The sequence below is a fragment of the Chelonoidis abingdonii genome, chromosome 11, assembly GCF_003597395.2.
Source record: "Chelonoidis abingdonii isolate Lonesome George chromosome 11, CheloAbing_2.0, whole genome shotgun sequence".
NCBI lineage: Eukaryota > Metazoa > Chordata > Testudines > Testudinidae > Chelonoidis > Chelonoidis abingdonii.
The window spans coordinates 39,011,652-39,030,899 of record NC_133779.1 but is presented as its reverse complement, the minus strand read 5'-3'; the positions used below and the strand labels follow the sequence as shown (position 1 = coordinate 39,030,899).

At 47.3% G+C, this 19,248-nt stretch overlaps 1 protein-coding gene across 1 annotated transcript; it reads right to left on the bottom strand.

Annotated features, from left to right (window-relative positions):
* Positions 1-10,086: 10,086 nt before the first annotated feature.
* FAM174C (family with sequence similarity 174 member C) lies at positions 10,087-17,774 on the bottom strand. Its single transcript, XM_032789225.2, has 3 exons — positions 17,435-17,774; positions 16,365-16,481; positions 10,087-14,330 (listed from the first exon to the last, which is right to left on the bottom strand). The coding sequence occupies exons 1-3, from the start codon at positions 17,737-17,739 to the stop codon at positions 14,327-14,329; spliced, it is 426 nt and encodes a 141-aa protein (XP_032645116.1). The 5' UTR covers positions 17,740-17,774; the 3' UTR covers positions 10,087-14,326.
* Positions 17,775-19,248: the final 1,474 nt, after the last annotated feature.

The window sequence follows — 19,248 nt, the reverse complement described above, 5'->3', positions numbered from 1 at the left end:
ATAGTTTCTTTTTTTGCTGGAGATTTGGAGACGGGGGGGGGGGCGGGGAGTTGAAGGCAATGAGTTATGAGATACAGAGAGATACAGTCTTCTTATAGGTTTCAGATCAGTATAGGCAGAAGTTAAGATATTCCCCCCACCCCCTCTTTTAAGTGACAGAAGCATTTGGTCTCTCCTGACCTCATTAGGGTAATTAGTAAACCTTTTGAAGCTGGGAGAATGGCTGTGGGAAAGTGAGGAGAGCAGAGTGCTTTTAAAAACAGTGTGTTTGCATTGGGGGAAGGGGTGAAAAATCATCTCCAATTATGTTAAGGGTGATCTGCAAATACGGTAGAGTGAGGAATACGCTGCTGCTTTCTTTGTCCCCTGCTCTGTAATACGAAGTTGGCCTGAATTTGTCCCAAGACTGCCCCTCAAAGAGGATTTTACATTAGACAGTCGGGTCTTGGCTTCTCTGGGAGACTCTGTGGGTGACTGGAGAACTGGAAAGAGGAAGAATGGTTGTATGGCAAAGGCACTGTGCTGGGACTCAAAAGATCTGGTTTCACTTAATAGAATCATAGAAGATCAGGGTTGGAAGAGACCTCAGGTCATCATCTAGTTCAATCCCCTGCTCAAAACAGAACCAAAACCAACTAATTCCCAGCTCTGCTATTCCCTCCCTGTGGGGGCTTAGGCAAATCACTTCATCACTCTGTGGTTCAGGTCCCCGTCTAGTGTAACAAAAGGATAATACTGCCTCTGTGAGCTCCCTGTAGCCAGGTCTGTCTTCCATGTCCATACAGCGCCCAGCCCAACTGGGATCCAGTTCGAGCCTTTAGGTGCTGCTGTAACATAACCCTAACCGGGAGAGGAAAGGATTTTATTCATAATCAGAGGGTCTTCATCAAAACTTATCTATCTCAAAACACTTGGGAGACGGGGAGGGAGGCTCTTAGTTAAGGATTCACCATCCCTGCCTCTTCTAAGAACAGCTGAGAGAGCTCCCAAAGCGTTTAAGTCAGCTAAGAAGCCATCCACCAATAATAGGGAACATGAGACTTGACAATCCTGAGATTTATAATGGATGGGAGTCTAAAAACCCTCTGAGAAAAACTAACCTTTCCAGCCATCTGTACAGATCACAAAAGGGCAGGAACCCAATCACCCCCCCACACCCTTTAAATAGGGAGTGTTGGGTGTGGAAGAGAAAAATTGGTTTATCTGCCCTCTGGTATGAAGTGGGTTAACGCAGTGACCCAGGTGCCCTGTAAGAAAAAGTCCAAGGGCGAAACTAGTACCTGGCATTTAAACTGATTAGATCCCTGGCTCCTGCTGTAACTTCTAGGTATCATTCTTGACATTTATAGATCAATGGTGCCCAGAGGCCACCTCACCGCCATCCTAGTGTGCTACAGCAACACATGGTTCCTGCCCATTGTGGGCACCACCATGTTAACATTTCCTCCCATGGAGAGTCCGCTGCTTCTTGTAACCTTTATGCAGAAATGTTCCCAGTTAAGTTGCCTCAGGAATCGGGGTGAGGAAAGGGATCCCCACCCATACCATTCTCCAGTTCTGTCTGCCAGATGAGAGTCTAAAACTTTGGACAGAACTGTCCCCTTGACCTTGCCGGTTATGTACACGGACAGAAGCCAAGCATCACGTGTGCATGACACCCTGTGGCCGAGGAGGGAAAGGCAAGTTCGAATGGATGTCCTGGCACTGATAGTGACCTGATGTAGGAGAGCACGCATGGCCTGAAACCTCTCGAGGGGTAGATATGTTCTAACTGTAGTCAAGTCCAGCGTGACCCTATAAAATGTATGAACCTCATGGGGGCTATTGTAGATTTTTTGTGATTGACATGGACAACTAGGGAAGGCAGAAAGGCTGCCCACACCCACTGGACTTCCTTGTAGGAACTGCCCGTCAGAAGTCAGCCAAGGGAGGGGAAGACTGCAAACCCCTCTCTTCTCATCCAAGCTACCACTACTGAAAAACCCTTTGTAAACACCCTGGGAGCTGTAGCTAGACCAAAGGAGAGGACTCCAAATTGGTAATGTTCTTGATCAAAGAGGAACCTGAGGAATCTCCTGTGGGCTGGATGGTTGTCTATATGAAAATGTGTCTCTTTCGTATCAAAAGCGGAGAACGAAGTGCTCTCCTCTAATGAAGGAATTATCTAGGAGACCACGTGGAATTTTGGTTTTTGAAAGAACCTGTTCAGCTGTTTCAGACAGAGAGCTGGCCTCCATCCCCTATTCTTCTCCGGGTTCAGGAATTAAGAGGGAAAGAATCCCTTCCCTTGATATTGAGGTGAAATTATTTCTATGGCTCCCCTCACATTTACCTCTTGTCATAAAATCTCCTCATGAGACTGATCCCTGAACAGGAACCAGGACAAGGGCTTGTGGATTGGACGTACCAGAAACTCGATCAGATAGCTGCCATAACCTGTAATACCCATGTGTCTGTAGTTAGGGCCCTCCAGTTTTTCACAAATTGGGTAAGCCGGCTTCTGGATGTGAGAGGAGGGGAAAGAAGCAGCATCAGTAAAAGGATGCGGGTCTCAACAGTTTCATCAAAAGATGCTCTTCATGTGGGGTTAGAGCATGATGTGGTAGATGCTGCAGAGGCTGGGTTCCTGGGTCTAAAACCCTCGGTCTCTTGAGTGGTGGCTCCTAAGGGCATTGGTGGTAAAATAGCTGAAGCAGCGGTCTAGCCCTCTACCTGGCTATGGTGTTTTCTCTTCAGAGCAGGGATATAAATGCCCATCTAGCGAAGCATTGTCCTCGAGACTTTGAGGGAGCTTTGCAGTCACCTTGGGCATTGTTTAAAGTCATCCAGCGGAGATGAAGAGGCTGGATGAAAACAATCAGACTGCTCCTGGAACCATCAGACCCAGCTCACCTTCCCCTTCCGAACATTTTGACAGGACCAGTTGCAGGTGTCCAGGTGAAGGCAAATAGGACTCCTACACTAATCCTGGAAATCTAGAGTAAGGCTCCCACAGTCCTCAATATAGCCAGTAGGATGGATCAACTGGTGGAGGAAAACCCCATGCCATAGGTTACCACCTGTCTCTTGGCGAATCATATCTGTTTGGAGGCCGGAACCCCAAAATTCTGGGGCTCCTGTCTCATGCCACTTTCACCTGATGCCACAGAGACTCCTGTAGTGCCTCTGAAGAGAAAGCCAGATCTCTTATCTCTGCTGGAACTGATGGCACCAACGGTTGCGCCTCAAGGCTGGCAGGCAGGATGGGAGAACGACTCTGCTTCATCTGAATGGTCTCTTCCTCTGGTGTCACAAAGTCCTGGAATAGAGATGATCCCATTAGGAGGGGTGAATGCAGATAGGGAAGAGCAAAGATGTCCTCCAGGGACAGCTGAGGCAGAGGCTCAGGGCCAGATCTTCAGCTGGTATATATTTGGGTAGCTCCAGAGAAGTCACTGATGTACAGTAGCTGAGGGTCTGAGCCTGACTGGGGGCTTTTGGGTGCCGAAAAACATAAGTGTTTATTAAGAATAAGGCTAAAAATAAGGCAACTTTGCAATTCAGAGCAAAAAGTGCCAGTTCTGGAGAAGCCATGCAGATGGCAGATCACCAGCCCGACCATGTGGAATACTCAGTCACCTCCACAATCGTTTCATTAAAACCTTAATGCAGCCACAATGACAACAGGAAGAGATCTCAACAAGCGAACCCAGACACCGCTTTGAATACGGGCAAAAGATTTAAGCATGACACACATAAAAGCTTTAACAAAGACTGCACTGACATGAGAGGAATGTATTAAAGCATCAGCACAATACATATCATAAATAATTACAATGGAAACATTGTATTTGCTGGGGAAGAACACCACAGCCTATACAACTAGATATTATTGGAGGGGTCACTGCTTTTACAAAGGGGACCACTGTCAAGTTTAAAATGATCACTGCAATTTATTGAGATTTTTAATCATCCAGCACCAACATTTTGCCATGTACCGTCCTTATAATGTGCACCCAGACAAAGCTACGCGAGTTACAAATGCAAATTTTTAACAGTGAGGGTAATTTACACCTGGACCATATGACCAAGGGATGTGGTAAATTCTCCATCACTTGAGACTCTAAATCAAAACTAAAGTTCTTTCTAACAGATGTTCTATTTTAAATGATTGGGCTCCAGGCAGGAATCACTGGCCTGTGCGCCACAGGAGGCTCAGACTACATGATCAGCCTTAAATCTACAGATCTAGAGAGTTTCACTTTCTGGTGCTCATGACCAGGCAGGAAACTGGAATATTTGGATTGCAAACAGGGCAGGGGAGCGTTTAAATGCCAACAAAAGAAGAACCACTGGTTTACGACTGGCCTATAAAGCGTGGCACACAGGGGCTAGCACAAGGTTTAACTAAATCCATCTAAAACACAGTTCTGGCCAATTCAGTGCAAGTTCAGTGTGTGGCCCCGATCCTGTAACTGCTTCCATGTGGGCAGGCCCCCACACCTGTACGCAGCCCCAGCACAGTCAACAGGGACCACCATACAGGTGCAGCAGCCTGCTCACATGCAGGACTTGGACCTTCATTATGCCATTCAGTGGTCTGATCCACAGGCCACTGACCAATGGAAAGACTCCCATTGATTGCAATGGGTTTGAACCAGGCCCCTATTCCAGCTATGTACTGGATTTCACTACCTGTGAGGCCTACCAGATGTTTCTTCTCTCAGCAGGTATTCTCGGACGTGGGCTTTGGCTTGTGCCTTTGATCTGGCGATGTAAGAAATAAAAGACTAAAATGTAACATCTGAGCCAATCATCTCGAGTTTAATTTTAGGGGCATCTTCTCTGTTTGGTGCGCACACAAACTCATTAGCTTGCATCAAAAGTACAGCATACCCTTTAATGTTTACTCCTCCCTAGATTGCAAACATTGTCTGAATTCCTTCTTCAATTAGCTATGGTACTCAAAAAAATATTGTTCAGTTGCCAGTGGAGTTAGGATCATGCCTTTCCTTTATACTTTTATTCCCTAGTGCACCTTAAGCAGGGAGGGGGAGGGGGAGAAGAGTGCACACACTACAAAACCACCTTCTTTACAAATTTTTTAAAACAACAATTAACATTTCTAAGGGCGAGTCCTTTGTGGATGGAATGCCACTTCCACTCACCTTTCCACCTTGTAAGGAAGAAAAATAAAAATCAGAAGGAGAATTTAGACTAAAAGCCAACTAAGTAAAGCTACTTTTTTACAGAGAGGAGTCTTGCTAGCTGGAGAGAGGCGCTTTGTTGAGTGGAACAGAAGAGACATCAGACAACCTAGAGCAGATTTTGAAAATACTTCCAGCTATCTTTATGCTGAAGAGGAATGTGCTGTCTGTATTACAAATGCATACCGAGCCAACAATTCCGAGCAGATTTGGTACTCCCAGTTCATTGCAGGAGCAATGTTTGCAGCTGTGAACAGAGTAAATACAACTACCCCAAATGGCTCCTGCAAATATCCTGTGTACCTTGCCACGTAGGGGTTTATACATACATTAAAATCATAGAATCATAGAATCTCAGGGTTGGAAGGGACCTCTGGAGGTATCTAGCCCAACTCCCTGCTCAAAGCAGGACCAAGCCCCAATTAAATCATCGCAGCTAGGGCATTGTCAAGCCTGACCATAAATGGTTACAAGCACAAAATTGCAGGCACAAAATTTAGAAGGTGCACGTGGAAGTGCAGCCTGCAGGGAGCACTAGACAACCCCAAAGTTATGCATTTTGTTTAGCCTTATGGGTGTATGGCAACAAGTACAATATTTTAGCATGAAAATGCAGATATTTTCCTGTTCAATGTCTGACCACTGTCTTTTATTCAGTAACACTATAACTCTCCAATTCGAGGATCTCAGAGCGCTTTACGAGTATTAATACATTTACCCTAGGCACTCCTGAGAGGTGACTATTTTTATTCTAGTTTTACTGAACCAGAAACAGGCATAAAGGGAATGTGACTCACCCAAGGTCATACACTCAATCAGGAATAGAACCCAGGTCTCCAGAATACAAGTCCTAACCACTAGACCACACCACTTCCCTTCCCCAGAGTAAAACAAGACTCCAGAATCCTAAACGACAACGCTCACTGCCAGGCTGTGGGGGCAGCGAATAAGGACAATGGAGCAGAAGACTTGAGTGTTGCTTGCATTGCCGCTGACCTGCTGTGTGATCCTAAGACAGGTCACTTCACCTCTCTCTACCAGAGAATATGGGAAATGACTGCCTAGGAAGTAGCACTGCAGAAAGGGATCTGAGGGGTCATAGTGGACCACAAGCTAAATAAAAGTCAACAGTGTAACATTGTTGCAAAAAAAATAAAAAAAATAAAAAAAAAAGCAAACATCATTCTGGGATGTATTAGCAGGAGTGTTGTAAGTGAGACACAAGAAGTAATTCTTCCCCTCTACCCTGCACTGATTAGGCCTCAGCTGGAGTACTGTGTCCAGTTCTGGGCACCACATTTCAGAAAGGATGTGAACAAATTGAAGAAAGTCCAGAGAAAAGCAACAAAAATTATTAAAGGTCTAGAAAATATGACCTCTGAAGGATGATTGAAAAAATTGGGTTTGTTTAGTCTGGAGAAGAGAAGACTGAGGACATAACAGTTTTCAAGTACATAAAAGGTTGCTACAAGCAGAAGAGAGAAAAATTGTTCTTTTTAACCTCTGAGGCTAGAACAAGAACCAATGGGCTTAAATTGCAACTGTCAGTTTAGGATGGACATTAGGAAAAATTTCCTGTCAGTGTGGTTAAGCACTGGAATAAATTGCCTCAGGAGGTTCTGGAATCTCTGTCATTGGGGATTTTTAAGAGCGGGTTCGACAAAGAACTGTCAGGGATGGTCTAGGTAATACTTAGTCCTGCCTTGAGTGACGGGGACTGGCCTAGATGACCTTTCGAGGTCCCTTCCAGTTCTAAGAGTCTATGGTACATACCCTCCTTCATGGAGTGCTTCAAGATTTATGAACAAAACCCCCTTCGTAACAGCTAAGTATTACAGTAGGGCTTGTTTTTGCTAGCAGACCACATTGACACACACACAAACAATTGTTCAATCTCTTCCCTACACTTGATACATAAGCATCATGAAAAACATGGCGAGAGCCTTCCTATAGCAGACTTCTGTAATTCTGCCACCACAGAAGAAAGATGAAAAATAGTTTCCCCTCCTTGATATTGCAGTGAGGGGGATCTAGTGCTTCTCTATGAAGCACTGCTGCTCAGTTTCAATAGCATTTCAGCAGTGGACAGACGACCGTACAGCCAGGAGAGTTTACAGCCATTCAGAAAGTAGCTTGCAGTTCCTATTTCAGGCAGAGAAAGTTGTATCCAGATCACTCTAACGTAAGATAATATAAAATCAGGGCAGACCGCTGTGGGCTGGTATGTGTGAACCAAATCTCCCATCAAACAAGCTCAGGCTGTCTCTCCCCCCATCCAGAGAACATATCAATTGGTTCTTCCCACCCCAACAGGCTGTCTCATGATTTTAGCACTCCCATGGATACGTAGGAAGGGTGTACAGAGATTTCAGAATCATCAACTCCATTCTAGTTTAGCCTTCCCTCTACTACCCTCTCATCTCTTAGGCAGGCCTTCTCTACACTAGAATTTAAAGGTGCAGTTAGCGTTGTTCTATCTCAGACACGTTCTTATCCCACCCGCATCACTGCAGTATCAGAGCACCTTCCCTTAGGGCACCAACAATATGACTAACCTTGAAACTTGTGGTTCACTCTCTCCCCCTGATGGAAAACTGCAGGTGCAATGTAGTTTTGCTAGGGTGATGTTCTTTATGCCCATGTTGCTCTGGGTTTATGGTTCAGGAGGCCCATGAGAGAAGCATCCCAGCACTTGGAGAGGAACTGGGAAGGTGTGGGATGACCCTTAGTTCCTGCATGAGTTCCTTCCACAGACTCTGGGCAGCCCCACAACTCAGTCTCCTGCACAGACAAGTTTTACCCTTGGTGTAGAAAGTCCCGAGAGCATATATGAGAAGGGAGACCAGGGCTTAACTTGAACATTTTAGCAGTTATTAAAAGCCATGTGGCTTGTCTACACTAGACTTTTAAAACATGTTAGCTAACATTACACCTGAAAGCTCAACCTGGGCAAGGCCACACTGGCTGCAGCAACCCCAGTCTATACCCAGCCATTACAAAATTCAACTCACAAGATGGGGCCCAAAAGCCTACTCCGCTTGCCACCATAGAGTCAAGGAGTCTGTCTTGCCATAATTAGCTGAACACTATTTGGACCAGGGAGCGACCTTTGTGCATTTGGAGAGTGCCTGAAGTTCCTGATACCCAGTGGCACCAGCATGTAGTAAATTCTCACAGAACCCCCCATTAACAGCTCTGTGTAACCCCCAAAGCTGGTCCAATAAAACATATTCCCTCCCACCCCTTGGCCCCCCTCATTAATAGGCACACTGTGTGAGACTGCCACCTAGTGGATTACTTTATTTTAAAAATTCCACAGTAATTTCACCTTTTTTCTAGGCCTGGATTCGGACTAATTCCTATATCTGGGCTCCATCAGGAGTGTGATAAGCAAACTCCCCAGTTGTTCTATGGGAAAAAGAGCCACCAGGATATCAACTGCCCGGGTCTCACTGAGGAGAAAACCGGTGACTCGCTGCTGAGCTGGTGGAACACAAAAGTGTTCTAAGAAATAAAGTTAGCACATGGAGAGCCATGAGACCTTTCTTACCCGGAGAGGGAATTAGATATGCACGAAGGGGGGAGTGGGAGAGAAGAGATAAATGCTAATTTGAGGAAAAGGAAAACAAGGTGCAATGTGGGAGTGTGGATCTTTATAACAAGGAAAAGGTTAAATTGAGATGTGCAAGGAAATTCCATTAGTGGAGAGGACCAATGGGCAAGACAAAGCAGGGCCTGTATGAGGGACACTGATAAAGGCAGAGCACAGAGCAAGGAGTTGTAGTAAAAGGATACTTGGTAAAATCCTAGCAAGCAAAATACATCTATAGCCTTCATACCATTTTTGGTGGCTAAAAGGCTGCTGGGGATAGGAAGGATAATCTAATGCAGCGGCTTGGAATCTTTTTGGGCTCAGGACCCGTTTGCAAATGTTGAGGGTCTGTCATGACCCAGTAAATAGCCTGGGGGTGGAGACACTGGGTGGCTTTGGTCAGATCCTGCCCAGCCCTTACTCCAGTAGTAGCTCCTGTGTCACTGGGCTGGCTGGGCTTCGCTCTTAGCTCCAGGCATTGAAACCTCAGCGGTAGCAGTGCCACTCAGGTTTGGCCCCGCCTGCCTGGACCAAATCTGAGAGTGGAGTTGTGACCTGGCTCACGGGGTTGCAGTGCCACTCACTCAGATTCGGCCTATCTGGACTCCCCTCATCATGACAGCTGAGCCAAACCAGTGCCTGGAGCAGGGAGATGAGCCCAGACCGTCATATGGGACAGGAGCTGCCACACAACCCTTTGAAACATTCTCGCAACCCAGTTTTGGGTCCTGACCCCCAGACTGAGAAACCCTGATCTAGTGGATAGGGACTTGGAAAATGTACTTTGTCCAGAGTGCTGGTGTGACTTTGGGCACGTCACTTAATCTACCCTGTGCCCCAGTACCCCACATTTAATGGGGATATGCTGCCATACTTCCTGGAGTGATGCATGGACAAAATCCATGTGTGATTGGGAGGTGCTATGTCATGCTGTGGAGATGACAACTAGCAGCTAGACAAAACAGCAGCGCTCTCCCCTGCTTTAACACATGGCCACGCACTCTTCCACCAACATCCCTGGCCCTTCTTGTTTGCAAGACATCTTTTAACCTTAGAGTATCCAAGCAGAGAGAGTTTGAGAACAGAGCCCCTGGTGGATCAGCACAGCACTGGGCCCGGTGTACTGGGCAGTCTTTCAGAATAACCAAGGTCACAGTCACCGTTGCTACAAAGGAGGAATCTGTTGAGATGGAATGTTTTATTTTATTTGTTTGATGATACGAGGGGTGGAGAAAAGTGGTGACCAAAAGGAAAATGAACGATCAATACAGGATTGGCTGCTGTTTAAAAATAAACACAATCCAAGGGGGAGGGAAAACACTGTGCACTAGAGTGCTTTTTTATAGACTGTCTAGCAATCTGTGCAGACCACAGGTCCATCTCTCAGCACTTCGATGCTACAGATCACATTCAAGTCATGTGCAAATGAAATAAAACAGGAGTACAGCATTAACAGGAGTACGCTCCAGCCTCATATCATTTTGAATCAATCTCATTAACCGCAGCAGGAGCCCCAGACGATTTGCCCATTAGTTCAGCAGTGAGTAGTTCGATGCCCGTACTGGATAACTCAATACAAATCCTCAAACAGATTCAGAGAGAATTATGTAAACTTTGTTAATTAGCCTTTGGCTTAAACAACCCTAAAAGTTTCAAGCAGACCCTACAGTGGTTAGCTGGAGTACACGCTGGTCAATGTCTGCGTGAACATTATGGATGATCACACAATCTTGGTCCTGATCATCCTCAACTCACATTGACATTCGTAGTGCTCGGTGTCCTGAGAATCGGGCCTTTTGTCAACAACCAAGTCAGGATCTGAAGCTCAAGGATCTGGAGGGAGAAGAATGAGCAGGCCAATGGCAAGAGGCAGCAGCCAGAGCGAGTGGCCTCTCATATTCACACCCAGAAAGGGAAGCAGGACACACATCAGATCAATTTTTCAGAAAAGGAGGTGTTACCACCAGTGGCACTCTAGGAGGGCCCCAAAAGCTTTGCCTGGGGCATACTACAGAGTAATCTACCAGGGTGTCCACATGAAACCAAAAACATGCTTTAAAAAAAAAAATCATTCAAACAACTGTTGAAGGTGTCTCCCAGCATGAGCTCCTCTCTTTGGGGGAAATAAAAGCCAGGATTTAAAAGTCACCATTATTAGCAATTGCCCTACCAGGGCTGAGCTTGCCTCGCTCCAACTGTCCATTGCCAAGACGGTTCCACTGCTCTCAGAAGAGGCTCTCACCACAGTGCTGACTCTCTCATGCTTCTTACGGGTAGGCTGGGGGAGGCACAATGCCATATGGAGCAATAGATCTGCACTGAAAGGAGTCTTACGTTTTTGTCGTCATCAATTTTACTTCCTCCCACAAGGTACATGAACAATAATTTAGAGCAACCAAAACCCGAAGAGCAGGAATGTGAGGAGAAAATCTTGGCTTGTGACATGCAAAGCCAGACTGATGTGCTAACTCCAAGACACAGAATGTAAGGTGCATTCCCCATGCTTAAGGGGAAAAATAACCTACACAAGTCAGCTTTTAATATGGAATCGGACAGAGGTCAAATCTGTCTCCAGTCAGAACAGACTCAAACCAAAAAATGCTAGAAGGATTTTCCTAGCTAGCAAGCGTCCCCTTTACACCCACAGAAATATTGCTTCTATTCTCCAGGGGGCAAAATTCACCCTTGCACAGCTTATTTTGAGCGTTTAAAGTGGGGCACAGGCATCATGCCCGCCCTCTACAATGGGGTAAATTTAGGCACCTACTCCATCTACTTAATTTACTCCACCTACTTAATACCAGCAGAATTGGTACCTCACAGCTTACATGTTACAATGCTATCCCCATCTAGATTTTTAATAATTACTAAGGGGACATCAAACTCCACTTAGAACATTTTAATATAGGCCTCTAGTTTGTACCTGAATAATTGAAAAAATATATATGTACACACATATACACACAAAAATAAAATAGGTCCCATTTTCTTTCACCAGAATTATTAAACCGTTAACACATTAAAATCAACACTGTTTTAGAACTGTTCATTCCAACAGACCCAAGAAAATCAAAGATTGCAAACTCACGCAGTCCAACAGAGATGCAGAACTTAAGGGATGAAAAAATAAGTTGCCTCAGCTAATGCAAAGCCGATGAACATTATAGTCGAAGAGCTGAGCAAAAGCGTTAACTAACTGGACCGCAATGCAGCATCTGACTTAAGTGACCTATGAATGATGCTTTACAGGAAAAGAGGTGTGATGGGAGCTGAAGGGTTAAGGCAAACATTACCAAGTGTGTTTATGGAATACCACCTTAGGAGGGTGGACGGCAACACCATTCTAATGAATCAAAACAAGCTCACTGTCTGCATCACCCAAGGCCAGGAGTGGCCAAACTCAGCCATTACATCTGTGCTCAGATAATAGAAAGCACACTGTCATCTCTCCATCAGTTAAACATACAAAGGTGCTAAAATGGACAGGAACAGACAAAAATTAGATGAAATCCGTGACTATCAAGGTGGTGTTTGATCATACGGAAGTAGTCCTTTCAAAAATATTTTGTTTTTCAATATTAAACAAGTACGCACCTCTTTCAGCAGGCTGGGGAGCCTATGGCTAAGAGCTAAGGTATCTGGGGTGGTAGAGGAAATCAACACTTCTAATCAGGACACCTTGGTATTGAGAAATACTGACAGTTGCGTAGATGGCCCCAAGGGACATGATGCTATCTACACTGGCTTGGTTCAGGACTTCAAAGCATGGCTCAACTCGCAGAGATCACTTCTACTGCCTGGCTGGTAGTAAACGCATTTAAGCATTGTCAATTTTTATCATTCTCCTTCCTGCTCTTTTTGTAATGGGTCAATTTCTCCCTCATTAACAAGACAGAATTCATTTCCAAAAGAAAGGAGCTGCTATCCCTTATTTCCCTTCCAAAGATGCTTCACATAGTGTCCAATCTGCATCAAGAACAATACAGTCCTGTAGCCTTAAAGCTACACCTCTCCAGTAGGGGATTTTCTAGCTTACAGGGTGAGTGTGCTGGGATTCTTGTAGCAATGGCACTCTCTCCCTGAAGGAGAGGTGGGATCTTCAGGATTGCAGGGCTGTATGGCCCTTAATTAGCAAATAAACTGCACCCAGCATCTGCACTGTGGCTGAAGCCACATGCTTGCAAGAAGTGTGCTTTAATCAGGATTGTTGCTAGCACAGTTTCCACCAGAATACAAGTGGGGTCTGTACCTGATGAGGGTGCAGGGAAGCAGAGATTTGCTGCACACTTCTAGTACATTCACACATGGCCCCTTCACCACAGATTACTGACCATCAACACAACCAGGCTACAACAGGACATTTCTGCAGCTCACTGGGCTTATTCCATGGCACAGCCCAGAGCACTAATGCATAGACTGAAACTGCTCCCCCCAAATAAGAAGAGTTATTTTTGAACCAGCACTGCCTCAGCTTAAGATCTGCAGTTGATAGGGATCTGGCTTCCACTCCTCTTCAAGGTTATTCCGCTTTTTCCAGCCAACAGTTGTTCTTGGATGCATTGCACTGGGGACAAGTACTTCCAACTTTTTATGCCTGGCGACCTTGGACAGCAATGCCATCTGTACTGAATCGAATAGCTTGGTAGATTAATACTAAACACCTCTGTGGTGAAGGGGTCCTTTGCAGATACTTTGGTTTGCAACTATATAAAAGAGTAGAATCTGAACACGTGTTGATCCCACAGTCTAGCCAAACAAGTTGCTACTACTTCAGACTCTCCTCCTGGCCCAGTGACATCTCTTAGCTGTAAACACATTTCTTCATTCTCTAAGTCAGGTAATGACTTGTATTGTCACTGTGTCACTTCCATCTTTGGGTTGCGGCATTAGCACTAATGGCAACTGCAAGAACACTGATGCACTTAACCCGCTCCCTCCCCGCCCCACAGCCGTTCTCCAGCTGGCTGAAGTAATGTAATACAGTACAGATCCATTACCTAACACAAAGGATAGCTCCAGACCTCAGAGACTGATATCACTTGATGTGGAGTCCGTTATAAAGGCAATTAGTAAAAAAATAATCCTATACCAACATTGCAAGAGCATTGTGTGGGCTACAAAAGAATCCAACTGCCTGATACCACTTCAGTTTCACTGCAATAGTTGCTAGAGGGTGTGACATACACGTATATAGGATATTGACTAGATTTCATAGGGCGACTGACATGGCTGCAATACTTCAGTCCATCACCAGGAATGTTAGAAACCTTAGGTAGCCTCATTTTCATTATCAAGAGTGTTACAAAGCTTCCTGGGTGAGCGATACCACCTAGTGCAGTAGGACTTGTCATTTCATCACTCCTCCTTCTCCTACATAAGGGAAACAGGTTTAGATCCCTCCCCCATACACCTGTAAAATTGTGTGCTGTTAACTGGCAGTCAGTCTTAAGCAGTTAGAAAAAATAAACCCAAGAACTGGTGAGGCGATTCTGCTGGTGGACTTGCACCTTTTCAGTCAGTCTGTGCAGTTGGAGCCATTGGTCCCACATCACCTGGAAAATAGAAGACATCCAAGCACCAGAATGAGCATTTACAGTTTGACAGATCTTTAGCATGCCTTGAAATAGGCTGGGGGAAGAGGGAGATGGAGTGAAGGGGAGATGAAGGAGGACCACGTGCATGTGCATGCAATTCAAACCCACTAAAATTAATGTGTGTCCTAATGGGATAAAGACAGCTTTGACTTAGGACACCATTGGTTCCTCCACATAAGATTCAGAAAGCTTTTAGAATCTCTAGGGGAAGCAAATATACTGTACACATTTCTGACTCCCCAAAGGAAGTGTGCGTTTGGGCTACCGAACTACTCACTGCTTCCACTCTGTAAGGAGGGAGTGTAGCCTAGTGCATGGAGCATTAGACTGGGAACTCAGGAGACCTGGCTTATTCCCGGCTCTGCCACTGCTCTGCTGGGAAAGTCACTTCACCTCTGTGTCCTTATTTCCCCATCTGTAAAATGGGGTTGATGCTGGCTTGCCTTGTGAAGTGCTTAGAGCTACTGATAACAAGCTAGCTATTATTACTACCTTGTATGGGATCAGCAGAAAACATAGCAAAGAGAAAGCGATATCTGAACGAAGACAGAGCCACTCATGTGCCTCCAAATGTAGAGCTGTGCAGAGCTGAGTTCAGTGTGAAAAGCCAAGTTTGCTCTATTAGCTGTTCAGTCAGCCATATTTTACTAGGCAAAATTCCAAGTACCAGAATAACACTTAACTTCAAAGTGCTTTACAGACATTAGCTGATTAAATGCAAAGGAGTCTGAAATGTTTAATTTAGATGCAGCAAAAAGATTGCTTGGTTCTCAGAACAGGGAAGGTAGGAGCCAAAACGAGGAGCAGATTCTTTGATATGGAAGGAGATTAGAAGACAATGCAGAGACGCCAGGAGGATACGAAAGATGATTTTAGGACATGCAATGCCACAGCTGGCAGGGAGAAGCTCACATGCAGTCCACCCACAATGCTGTTCTCAGTCTCCCACTTTCAGGAGCTATAATGTTAAACCAGAGAGAAAGAACATGCAGCACTCTTTGCCCTCTTACATCTTCTTGTACAAGAAACAATACCTGCACTCCACACACTTCTTACGTACAGCCCAAACTTCCGGGCGATCAGTCTCTTCATCTCCTTTACTCTTTGTGTCTTTCACTGTGTTCCATATGCTTGGAACTGAATCTGAGAAATATGCACACACCAAACTCCTTCCCTCTTCCTTCTTTATAAAGGATCGTTCTATGATAAATTCCAGTTCTAAGTGACCTTAGGTCATTGTGTTTGTTCTGAATTGCAACCTCTGTAGGAAAGTGACATAACTATCTGACACAGATCATCTATTGTACTGCACTGCGTCCATTGCAGAAATAACCATAATAAAAATGATTAAGAGATGCGACAATTCAGTATTGCAGAGTGAAAGGAGGCAGAATTAGAATAACTATGAGAGGCAGAATAAAGGGAACTACCACGTCAAAAATAATTTGAAAAAGAGTCTTATAAAAAGCCTTTAGTAGAGTCTTAAAACAAAGGATTTAAAATCTGTTTACTATTTGTGTTTCACTCCATCCCAGGAAGAAAATATCCTAGACATTTTCATTTAGGGAAGGTGTTAGTTCGCTTCTACTCAGTTTCACTTGCTGGTTTTCATGCACTAGCACCATGCTACAAAGCTGAGACAAACAATAGGAGAAACCTTGTTAAAAAAAAACATCCCCTTCTCCTCCCCATATTAAACAAATATTTCTGTTGATTTCAGGTTTTGTAAAAGCTAATTTCTAATCCATGTCTCTAATAAATTCACATGTATAAAGGCTCTTTAGTATCCCAAGCAAGACCATCTATGCAAGGTTGTTCTCTTGAGACTGTTAGCATTAATGGAACCCAAAGGCCTGACGCTGCAATCAAATCCACACAGTTGGACACTTGCACCTGCACAGTTTCACCTGTGTGGATCCAACTGCAGGATCTGTGCCCAGCGCCAAGCATCTTTTGCAAGAGACATTTAGCTACTTGTAAACATCCACCTACCGTCTCAGATTTCTCGTTTCGAACACTGTCTCTTCATCACTGTCGAGAGAACCCAACTCCATATTTTCATCATAGTTTGAAAGGAGACCATATTTCTTCCGCTGAGGTTTCTTCAACCTGAAATAAGTTTTGAACTCATTCACAGCTCATCAACTCTCAGACTTCTCTCAGTTTTTACAGCAGAAATACAGAGTTACTACCTTCACTGCAGGGCCACAGAGGATTCAGGAGGCCTGGGGTCTTTGGCGGCGGGTCCCAGAGTGGAAGGACCCCCTGCCGCCGAATTGCCGTGGAAGATGCTCCGGAGGCCTGAGCCCCGTGAGAGTTCTCCGAGGCCCCCAGAGCAAATGAAGGACCTAACTCCAGGGGCCCCGAAAAACTCTCATGGGGGCCCCTGCGGGGCCCAGGGCAAATTGCCCCACTTGCCCCCCCCGCTTCACTCAGCCCACACTCATCAGAAGACAGTGGGGTTTTCAAGAAGCTGCTTTTTCATGAATTACAGGATTTCTTAAGCAACAGGAGAAAGATTTCAGAGTTCCCAAGAGAAACAGAAGAACGTAGACATGTTTAAGGGCATGGCGTAATCTATCCAGGGACTGCAAAAGGTTCCAGCATTTCCTCACCCTGACTAAAGCGTCCAACGGGAAAACATGACATCCTTTGTGGATTCTCTATGCGTGGGAGACCTATGGCTCTCCCAAAAACCTTCCTATGGGTGTGTGTGTTTATTCCAGGGAAAAGTGAGTCTAGGACGTTCCCATGTTTGTTTCCCAGGAACAGGGGGTAGGGAGAGGAGCCACAGTGGTTCCCAAGTCCACCTCCTGGGGAGATGGAGGTAACGATCCCACCCCTGTTCACATCCCCCCAAAGACACTCCATGGGGTGACGGAAGTGCTCCAGGGGACGGGGGTCTAGGAGCCCCCATAGACAATCCCTTGGAATATAGGGGTCTCGTGACCAGCTTCCGTCCATGGGGATGGGCCCCTAATACGGGGAGCTCCATGTCTACCCCCCGCCTGCCCCGCCCCCCGGGTGCGCGCCCTCGCCCCCCAGGTGCGCGCCCCACTCACCGCAGCGCCCGCACCAGGAAGTAGAGCGCGGCCAGCGCGCAGAGGCCGGTGAGCACGTAGAAGCCCCGCTGGACCGCGGGGAACCGCCCGCCCAGCAGGTCCAGGCCCCGGATCCCGCTGTCGCTGTGGTTCCCGGCCGGCCCCGTCCCGTTGGCGGCGGTGCCCGGGGGCGGCGAGGTCCCCCCCGGCCCGGGGGAGCTGGACACCGCGCAGGCGCCGAACAGGAAGAGCAGGAGGAGGAGGCGGCAACCGAGCTCCCGCGGGACCATGGCGGGCGCACGGCAACTACCGGGACACGCGCCCATCAGACTCAGAGAGAGGCTAACCCACCGGAAATGGCCCGGCCCGGCGCAGCGCTGGCTGGGGTCCGGCCGGGGACTACGGAGCCCGCACACGGGGTTCCGGGAACGCAGGGTTCCGGGTAGGGTACAGAGTAGGGTAGTGGTGTCGGAGCAGTGGGGACCCCAAAGGGACTCCAGGGTGCAGAGGGGAGAAGGGTGTAGGGCCATGGGGGAGCAGGGAGTATCAGGAAGCAGAAGGAAGGTGCAAAGGGACTCCAGGGTGCAGAGGGGAGAAGGGTGTAGGGCCATGGGGGAGCAGGGAGTATCAGAAAGCAGAAGGAAGGTGCAAAGGGACTCCAGGGTGCAGAGGGGAGAAGGGTGTGGGGCCATGGGGGAGCAGTAGGGTTGTCAGGCGTCCGGTTTTTGACTGAAATGCCCTGTCGAAAAGGGACCCTAGCGGCTCGGTGGGCGGCGCAGCGGGGGGCCGGAGGTAAGGCAGGCTCCCTGCCTTAGCTCCGCTCCCAGAAGCTGCCGCCAGACCCCACAGCCTCCACTGGTCGTGGTTCCTGGCCAATGGGAGCTGTGGAGCTGGCACTTGGAGTAAGGGCAGCACACAGAGGCTCCCTGACAACCCATATGCCTAGGGGCTGCAGGGCGTTTGACAGGATGGACCATGGGTATCTCCTGGGCACTCTGCAGGCGTTCGGCTTGGGGCCCCAATTTGCGGGTTTTCCTCAGGTGCTGTACACCTCCGTGGATTGTTTGGCCAGGCTCCACAGGGCCCTGACCGAGCCTCTCAGCTTTGGGTGGTGGGTGCGTCAGGGGTTTCCACCATCGGGCCAGCTGTATACTCTGGCAATCGAGCCCTTCCTCTGTCTCCTCCGTTGGAGGTTGACAGGGTTGGTGCTCTGTGAGCCGGAGTTGCAGCTGGTCCTGTCGGTGCATGCCGATGACGTACTCCTCATGGTCCAGGACCCGGGCAATCTGGTGCAGGTGGAGGCCTGCCAGGCAATCTACTCAGCCGCCTCCTGCGCCCGGATCAACTACGTCAAGACCTCTGGCCTGAAGGTTGGGGATGGGTGGCAGACGAGCTCTCTCCCACCTGTGTTTCAAGCCATTCAGTGGAGCGCGGGTGCACTGCTCTATCTCAGCATTTACCTTTCTGTTACGCATCCTTCTCCACTGGAGAACTGGCAGGATTTGGAGGCCAGTGTGGGTGAGCAGCTGCGGAGATCGACTGGGCTCCTCCAGTGTCTCTCCCTGTGGGGGAGGGCGCTGGTGCTGAACCAATTAGTCCTGTCCATGCTCTGGCACCAGCTTAACAGCCTGAGCCTAGCCCCAGGGCTTCCTGCCTGGGTCCAGAGTGTAGCTCTGGAGTTCTGGCCAGGACTGAACTAGGGGTCCTGAGTCTTTCCCCAGAGGAGAGAGGACAGGGCTTGGTCTCTATCCACAGCCAAGTCCATGTCTTCTGCCTCCAGGCCCTGCAGACACTCCTTTATGCTGCAGGTAGTCCGGCATGGAGCACATTGGCGT